The sequence below is a fragment of the Micrasema longulum genome, unplaced genomic scaffold, assembly GCF_059751315.1.
Source record: "Micrasema longulum isolate JH-2025_06_02 unplaced genomic scaffold, ASM5975131v1 h1tg001111l, whole genome shotgun sequence".
Taxonomy (NCBI): domain Eukaryota; kingdom Metazoa; phylum Arthropoda; class Insecta; order Trichoptera; family Brachycentridae; genus Micrasema; species Micrasema longulum.
The window spans coordinates 60,779-70,000 of record NW_028278299.1 but is presented as its reverse complement, the minus strand read 5'-3'; the positions used below and the strand labels follow the sequence as shown (position 1 = coordinate 70,000).

At 32.3% G+C, this 9,222-nt stretch overlaps 1 protein-coding gene across 1 annotated transcript in view; it reads right to left on the bottom strand.

The window, feature by feature from the left end:
- Positions 1–9,015, bottom strand: part of Neto (Neuropilin and tolloid-like) — a 96,760-nt gene extending 87,745 nt beyond the window's left edge. Inside the window, exon 1 of the mRNA XM_088233482.1 lies at positions 8,489–9,015. Within this exon, the coding sequence (XP_088089608.1) occupies positions 8,489–8,738 (250 nt within the window). The 5' untranslated portion in view covers positions 8,739–9,015. The remainder of the gene's footprint in view (positions 1–8,488) is intronic.
- Between the last annotated feature and the right edge of the window lie 207 nt (positions 9,016–9,222).

Genomic DNA, 9,222 nt, shown 5'->3' with positions numbered 1-9,222 from the left:
ATTTTTACAATTTTTTTTTCTAAACATGTTCAATTACCGGTTACCGACTAAGATACTTTAAATTTCCATACAATTATACACACTTTCGTACATAAATATTGATATTAGTTTATACCGTCTCAGTATATACCGATGAAGATAGATAGCCATTCGAAATCGCGGCCCTGGTGGATTTATCAACAATATTTTGAGTTTGTCTAAATGTTTGCAGACGAGGACTGGATTCTACCTTCTCTAAAATGTTCTTCATCTCTGTTGTAATATGTTAATATTGACAACTCTCCAGGGAGTTGAATCCAGTCCTTGCATGGAAAAATTTTGGACAAAATCATATTGCTAATATACATATTAATCAAATTTGCATATATTATTTAATTGTATAGAACATTAAAACAAAAACTCTTGATTAAGAAGCCAATTTCTATTCTAAGATCAGTAGGAATTTAATAAAAAATGTAGGGTACAATATAATTTAATGTTCTACTGCCATATTTATTACTAATTTTATGAATCACTTATATATATATTTGGATAATTTAAATAGCGCCGTTTTTGTGAAAATCACCTCAAGGGCGCTGTACAATAAATAAATATCCCACCACGTCTTGCATCTACAGAGCACATGGACGGTTGGGATTCTTGTTCCTCGTCTCCAATTATGATATACAGGAGCTAGATTACAGCACGTCTTGCAGCTACAGAGCGCATAGACAATAAGAAATCTAGCCCATATTTACATTTTTGAAATTTTTTATTTGACAATAAAGTTAAGAGATTTGGTGATATTTAAAAAAAAATATATAACAAACAAATTTATAAAAATAGAAGTTACATAACAACAAGTCTTGCAGCTACTGAGCGCATGGACGGTTGGAATTCTAGACCTCATTTACTAAATGTGTATATTTGATAGTTGATAACATTTACCTAATGAAGCTAGATTACTAATCGTCTGGCAGCTACAAAGTGCATGGACGAGTGAAATTCTGGCAACTTAAAATTATCAATAAATTTACAAAAACAAACATTGAGCATAATAGTAAATTTGTAAGGTGTTCGTGCTAAAAAGTAAACAATAAAAAACTAAACAGATAAAGCACTTCGACACTATGGATGACATAACAGATAAAAATATCCGAAGGGTGGCTTTCGTAGATGTTCGGTGGTCACTGGTCACTGTTGCAGTATCGCACATGTGCAAACACATGTTTTCGCTAAATTCCTAGAAGATGGTCCGGTCCACGCACCCACGTGTAGTTGCCGCAGGGGGGAAAGAAGTTTATTGTTCCAACGACTTTGTATCCATTTTAGTCTGTATTATTTCGTTATATAATGAGAATTATAAGGAAAGCGTGTGTTATGATTAAGAATTTGATAAATTAAAATAATATTATTATTATACTGCTCTAAAATTATGCAGAAATACAAAATTCTTTGAACTGGCAGAGTTTTAAAGGAGTCTTTTGTTATCTGTCTGATTAAATAATTCTAGTGGTACAACTTTCTCAGTAATGGAATACTGTAGATCCTGTATTATTTTGATATTAGTTCTGGTAGAATGGCTTCATAATTTTATCCCTTGCCTTATTTACTTTAATTTAATGTTAAGCAAACATTAGTCCAGAATTTACTACTTCCACTCCTTGACTACGCGGATGTATGTTATCCAGATGCTAACTCTGAATTGCTCGATAAGTTAGAACGATTGCAGAATATTTGTATTCGGTATATCTTTAATCTTCGCAAATTTGACCACATAACCGAGTATCGCACGCAACTACACTGGGTCAGTATCAGGCATAGAAGAAACATTCACATTCTATCACTTCTTCACAATATTTTAAATAATCCCACTTCGCCTGTTTATCTGAGACAGCTCATCCAACCTCTTTCACAACACGGACTATCTCTTCGTTCTAGTAACGAGAGAACCCTTTTAATACCCTGTCATCGCTCTAATTTTTTTGCCTCCTCTTTCACAGAAGTAGCCGCTCGATTGTGGAATAATCTACCCACTAATTTTAGAGACGCCCCTTCATTATTTACATTTAAGTCAAGATTGAAATGTCACTATCTAAATATTTAAATTGTTCCTTTATTCTTCTTCTTTCCTTCCCATCCCCTCTCCTCTCTTCATAGTATAGTGTTATTTTTTTAAAAATATTTATATTTATTTTTGTTAATCTTTGCTTTTAATTTTTGTGTAAAATTGTAAGATTCAATATGTCCATGTATTTATAATTTTCTCAAACTGAACATTTTGGGTAGGTAGGAAGAAATTGCCTTAAGGCAATATGCCCGCCCTTATATGTATATTTATTGTATATGTATATAAAGTGTCAAATAAAATAAATGAATATTTACCTTACAAACCTCATTATCAAACGGTTAAGTATTTACGCCCAACTACATACTATTAAAATGACATAATATGCACTTGCACAGTCATCGCTTTCGTATGGAATAATTGGATGCGGGGGAGCTTTTAGCAATCATATTAAACCAAGAAAAAATCCTTCACAAAAATCGCACTTTTCCCTCTTTTAAATTGTTCCAAGAAGCTAAACTTTTAGAAATAAGACAAACACAATGTTTTCACTGTTTTAAATGTATATTTAAGAACCAAAATTCATATATAAGTTATCAAATAGATCAAGTCTAAGAAGGAATCGTGAGCTAGAAATACCACATTGTAAAACGAAGCTAGCACAGAGACATGCATATTTTATAGGCCGAAATTTTTTTACTGATAATTTTTGTTAATCCCAAACTTTCAAAATTTTCCTTAATGATTTGAAAATTTATACCTTATAATTAATATGGTATGACAGAACCATAAAAGAAATACACAGATAAAACACGCAATGATTATAACGTGTTATAATTTGTTAAAACACTCAATGTTTTTAACGTGTTATAATTTGTTAAAACACTTAATGTTTTTAACGTGTTATAATTTGTTAAAACACTTATACCCACCCGCATGCAGAGACAAAACTTAAGGTGAGGAAAGTACATTCTAATTTCAAATGCAGAGAATAACCCGAAGGTGAAGACAATAGAATGTACTTTCCTCACCTTAGGGTTTGTCTCTGCATACGGGTATCAATGTTTTTAACGTGTTATAATTTGTTAAAATACTCAATGTTTTTAACGTGTTATAATTTGTTAAAACACTCAATGTTTTTAACGTGTTATAATTTATTAAAACACTCAATGTTTTTAACGTGCTATAATTTGCGAAGATAGTCCCAGTCAGTGAATAGGTTCCTTCCTTCTTTTTACAAATCCCATGAGGTGCATGTTCTGTACTTCTGGATTACCTTTTGTAAGCACAAACATGCCAGGGCTACCAGATTACAGATAGTGCAATTCAATTACTCAAATTTTTCTTGTGGGCACCGCCAAGGAGACTCATATCCTCAGATGCGAGAATAGGTTTCTCAAAAGAATTGTGGTTGTGCGGTGGTTTGATTTTGTGAGGAATGTGGGAAGAATTAAGTAATAAGAGAACGGACGCAGCAAACTCCAGTGACAAATGTCATCAAGCGGAGGCGATACGGTTGGCTAGGCTAAATACTGCGGATGCTTCCTGAGAGCCGTAACCACGCTTGCCTACTTTACAAGGTATCAGGTTCTCGACGTTTTGGGCCGCTGATTGTTCGTCGGCAGTTTAAGTCAGAACTTCGGGATGAGAACCTGACTTGGTAGGACGCAATGGAGTTGTCAGCCGATAGAGATGCATGGAGGCTCTTTGTGGATACCATATGCTCCATCCAGGGAGTGGGCATGAAATGATCGGTTAAGTTTGTATTGATAAGTTTGCAAGTAAGGTCATTCATTCGTCTTCAAATATTCGAACATACTCAAAGACATATTACCCATGAAAAATATTTAATTGATTTTTTACCTTCCCCTTTCAGCGCGTTTCAGTTGTGGGATTTCTAACCCGGAATAGAAAGCCGGGGTTGCAACCCTTCTCTTCACGAGGCATAATATTGAAAGGTGTGGGGTGGTGTGTAAATAACCCCGGGGAGGGTAAGACTGACAGCCACTGGGACCCAGGCGGAAGATTTATTGGACACAGATTGAAAACACTACTTAACTGTATTGATTTTATAGTGGTCTATCATTTTGACTTTTAAAACGCACAATGCCAGCAGACAGATTGTTGACTTTGTTATGAAAAGAACTGAGCCATAATATCATGGTTCTTATGAAACTGACTTTAAAGATGATAGTCAATGTCTGAGGGAACAAACTACAGAGGGCGTACTCGCCGAAAATATTTCGAAGACTTTGCTAATCGCAACAGTTATGTTAAGAAGAAAATGTACAATAAACTGAACAAAATTAACATAAAAGTATGAAGCAAAGACAAACAAGAACAATTAAATAATGCCATACAATATATTCATGATAAGACTACGAGCTAAATCATGCCAATCTTTCTTCATCTCTACACATTTCAATCAGATTTAAATAGATTGAATAACTGGTGTATCTCTAATAATTCTTTAGAAAAGTCTACATAAAATATTTAAAGTTCATACAGTAGACACATTCTATAAAATAAATTATATTATAAAAAATTATAAAGATGAAAAAATAAAAGAATTTGAGATGAATAAGTCACTCAGATACCAACATAATATTAAAATTCCTAAATTCCACACAAGTCATGGTCAAAAAAGCTTTGTCTTTAAAGGTGTAAAAAATTATAATAATCTTCTCAATCAACTAATAACTATTAAAAATAATATATCAATAAAAAAATTTAAAGTTAATCTAAAGAAATTTTTTGAACACGTGTAAAAACAACATTAAATTTCAATGAGTATGCATGTATTATTGTTTTTTCTTTATATATCCTATATTTTTATTTTTCTTTTCCATGTACTCATGTTTAAAATTATATAAACTCGTATACAAAATAAATTATTTTAATTAAATTACAAATTTAAAAGCTTCAATTAAATTAACTTAACGATAGAATCACCACGTAAAGCGCCCTTGAGGTATTTTATTACGAAAATGGCGCTATATAAGTTATCCATAATTAATTAATTAATTAATAAATAAATAACTAAAACAGTGTAAGTCACTCTCCAAGCACAAGAGTTAGTCTCTTTTTTTGGTGAGTTACAGTGATAACATTTACTAGATGTGTAAAAGTAGATATGTTTAGAATTTTATAAAAACATGTTCTTTTTATGAAATTTATTAATAAAAAAAAAATTGTTTTTAAATGTTGACAAATGCAAACTATTATCTTTTTGTAGAAATAAATCTCCAATTTTATTTCCGTATTCAATAAACAACGTTCAACTGGAAAAAGTCACAGAGATTCGAGATCTTGGTGTCATATTCGATGAAAATTTGAATTCAAAAGCCACATCAACCACATTACTTCTTAAAGTATGAAAACTTTGGGTTTCTTTCTTAGAACCATAATGGATTTTGATTCAGTTAAAATAATGAAACTCTTGTATATATCCTTGGTAAGAAGCCAATTAGAGTACAATTCTACTATATAGTCCCCTTTTTACAAAATTCATATAAATAATGTTGAAAGAGTCCAACGAAAATTTTATAGAATTATTAATTTCAAGCTGCATGTTCCTATAAAATAAATCAACTACAAGTCTTTGTTAAACTTTTTAAATTTACCTACTCTAAAGGATCGCAGGAAAATAACCAACCTAATATTTTTATATATAATCATTAATTCTTAATTTGATTGTTGCGAACCCCTGGATTAAATAAACATTAACATACCAATACGTAGAACTAGACAAGATACTCAATATTATTGTCACCCTTCTCAAACTAACTATCTTTGTCACTTACTAATACCTCGTATTCACAGACTAGGAAACGAATGTACATCTCATATCGACATTTTTAACTCGAGTCTCTGTGAATTCAAATCATGTCTTTATAAATATTGTTTGCATAGAATTAAGAATAGTCCAGAAGGAGCGTAGAATCATATTTGAATACATCGGACTGTGTCCAATAATTCCCCCACTATGCCCCAATTTCGCCGCGCGTATTTGTGAAGTCGCCGGGTAATGTTGCTTGATAGGGAAAAAAAATCATAACACAAATGTAAGGTAAAAAAAAGTAATCTGTTAATTTCTCTAAAATTTTATTGTGCACGCGGAAATATTGATTGACACAAAAGAGTAGATAAGTAAAGGGTCATTTAATAAGAGTCATTGAATTAATGAACTTTGAACTTAAAATATAAAACAAATTTTATTTGACATAAAACTGATATTTTTATTTCATGTTAAATAATATTTGAAGTTTTAAAGATAATGTCGTTCAAATGTCCCCCACGGCGTTGTTTAATCCGAGGTGTAATTTTCATTAGTTCTTTTATTAGATAAGCAAAGTAGGGTAAAAAAAATATCTACCCTGGCAACACTAATGAAATTTCCATTTTGTTTCTTCGACAATCTGACAGATGGAAAAATAATTCAATTTTTAAGTAATGCACTTGTTTTATACACATTAATTTACAAATTACAGATGAAATGTGATTGCATCCTGTTTCTTCAAGATCCTAGCAGTATTTCTAAACTTCAAAAGGACACAACACGGCATAGTTGAATTCAAATCAGGAGTTGCGTACTGAGCGACGTCTACAATGAAACTAATTGGTCAAAACGTAAACCTACTCATTGATGAGTAGTTGAGTCGCCTTATATTTGATGTGCGTATAGGGTGTGACTATTCTTAATTCTATGATTGTATGATATTTTATAGTAAAGATTAATGAATTATTTGCAAAAGTTACTTTAATGATCTGGTGTTTATTCATTTTATATTTTTTATATCTTTTGTATGAACATACATGTATATAATATATACAGGATTACTGGTTAAATCGACCTTGATCCTTTAAAATGTTGTAGTTTTCATTCCTGACAGATTTTACTATGAAACACTTTTTTTTCTCAAGATATTGCGTATTGATTTTTTTTTTAATCAGATATTTGTCTATTGTCCTAATTTTTTTGCCTGTAATTTATTTGTTTTTGCAATTTTTAAGCAGAGGATAGGTTGTTTTATTATTTTTAATCCTAAAACTGCAGTTTACTGAACCGACTGGTTCGTAGTAGACAATTGAGAGTTATACATAGAAATAAATTCGTAAAAAATATTTTTTTGTTTCAGAAATATTTTTAAAAAAGTCTACGTCAGTTATACTGCAGATAAAATAAAAATAAACTACGTTTTATTTGCTATCCAGCAAGGTCTAACGAACTAGGGTATTATCAGAATTCTTTAAATAAAACTTTGATTAAAGGTAGTAGTAAAAAATAACCGTACTTAAGCGTCAAATTTATCGCTTGGGTTAGAAAACAAAATAAAACAATCCAAATAGGCACAAAACAGAAAGTCTAAGATTACAATTCATGCTCCACGTGTCCACCTCTATTTCGCAAACATTCTCTCATTCTTTAAATCCACTTTTTTACTACACCAGTTGTTAAACCCCTACTCATTTGATTTGCCGCATCGATTATTCTCTGTCTCAAAATATCAACAGATGTGATTGGATTAGGTTCGTTATAAACCAAACTCTTTATTTGTCCCCACACATAAAAATCCATCCAGATTAAAAATTTAAATATATAATCCAAATATGAAATATTAAAATTTTTAATCTGTGGGGTCCATAGTCCATAATCGATGACACACACGTGTTAAATTAGTTCTCCTGAAGTAGACTAATAACCGACGATGCAATGTCATCATTTTCCATCGAATCCAATACATTCGTAAAATGCAACTCTGAGTATTTCACATGAAATAAGAGGGCATCGTTCTACAGTACATTCACATCGTCCCTACCACGAAGAAATGAACTACAAAGGAACGTCGTCTATGAAGAGACCAGAGGGCGCAGCCAACGTCAGTCAGTTCAGTTCACGTCAGACCAGCTCGACGACATCACATAGTTCCAGCATGTAGTTCAAGTGCATTTACTTCAACCCATCATCGCCACTACGCTCGTGCTACAACCAAGTGCTGTGTCTTATTCGCCATGTAATAAATACGCATTAAACACCAACCTCGTGTCTTCTCTGTCAATCTCTAACTGGGGTAGGAGCTCCAAACTAACACCCAGCAAACTAAATCCTACATTGGTGACCCCGACGTCATATGTGATAATAAGAATTATCATTTTTCGATATTTAGATGGTTAGAACGAGTTACATATAAATAAATATTATGAATAAAGGAAATGTCTACAGCTCTTTCTCATCTTAATTGATTGGATGTGTAATATAAGCTCTTTCTAATATGAAGGTAGTCTAGGAATAACGTACATATTTATTATACTTCAGAAGCTAGAGTCTATCACATGTTTGGACAAAAAAAAGATAATAATTTCTAATTGAATTTGTGCCAATCAATAGATTAAACTCAGAAACCGTAACAGTCATGCATAAATAGTTGAACATAATTTTACCTGTAAGAACGACGACGCAATCTGTTTGGTTGGGGTAATTCTCGGGATATCCTGGGCTGTAGAAAGTTTGCTGATCTGGAAGTCCTTCGACAAATGGCTTGCAAGCTCCAATGATGGACTCTGGGTCAGCAACTTCTCTCCTAAATCTCTTGATCATTTCAACTCTGGAATTCACATAAGACACAGGAACGGGAGTCTCTGTGGTGCTACCGTACACGACCAAACTTGTGACGTCATTCTCACCAGTCATCTTCCGTCTTTCTTTAAAATCATTTCTGATGTCTTCTTCGTGCTTTGTTAGCAACTCGCCATTTGGATCAAGCAAAGTTTTTGATCTATCGTTAATTTTTAAAGCGTTTTCAAACTTTTGCTTGAATCTCGTGACGTGTTTCTTCCAAACTCTAATGTTGCCTATGTTTGGATGGGTTTCATTAAAATTGCTACTTATATTTATGGAGTTTAGTAATTTAAAATATGGGTTATTTTCTTGGTTTATTAAATAATACGATACCCCACTTGGTAGTTTTTTTCTCGCTATTCTGAAATTGTCTTTTCTTTTAGTCTTTCGGTATTTAATGTCTTGTTCAAGTAAGCTTTTGTCTTGCTTCGTTTCTTCTTTGATCTTTAAGTACCTTTTGAGGGAGTAGTCTTCTAGTTTAGACCAAAGGTTGTGTACTTTCTCTTCTTGTTTATGCTTTAGCAAATCGTTAGCTGTTTGCGGTGGTTTTCTAGTA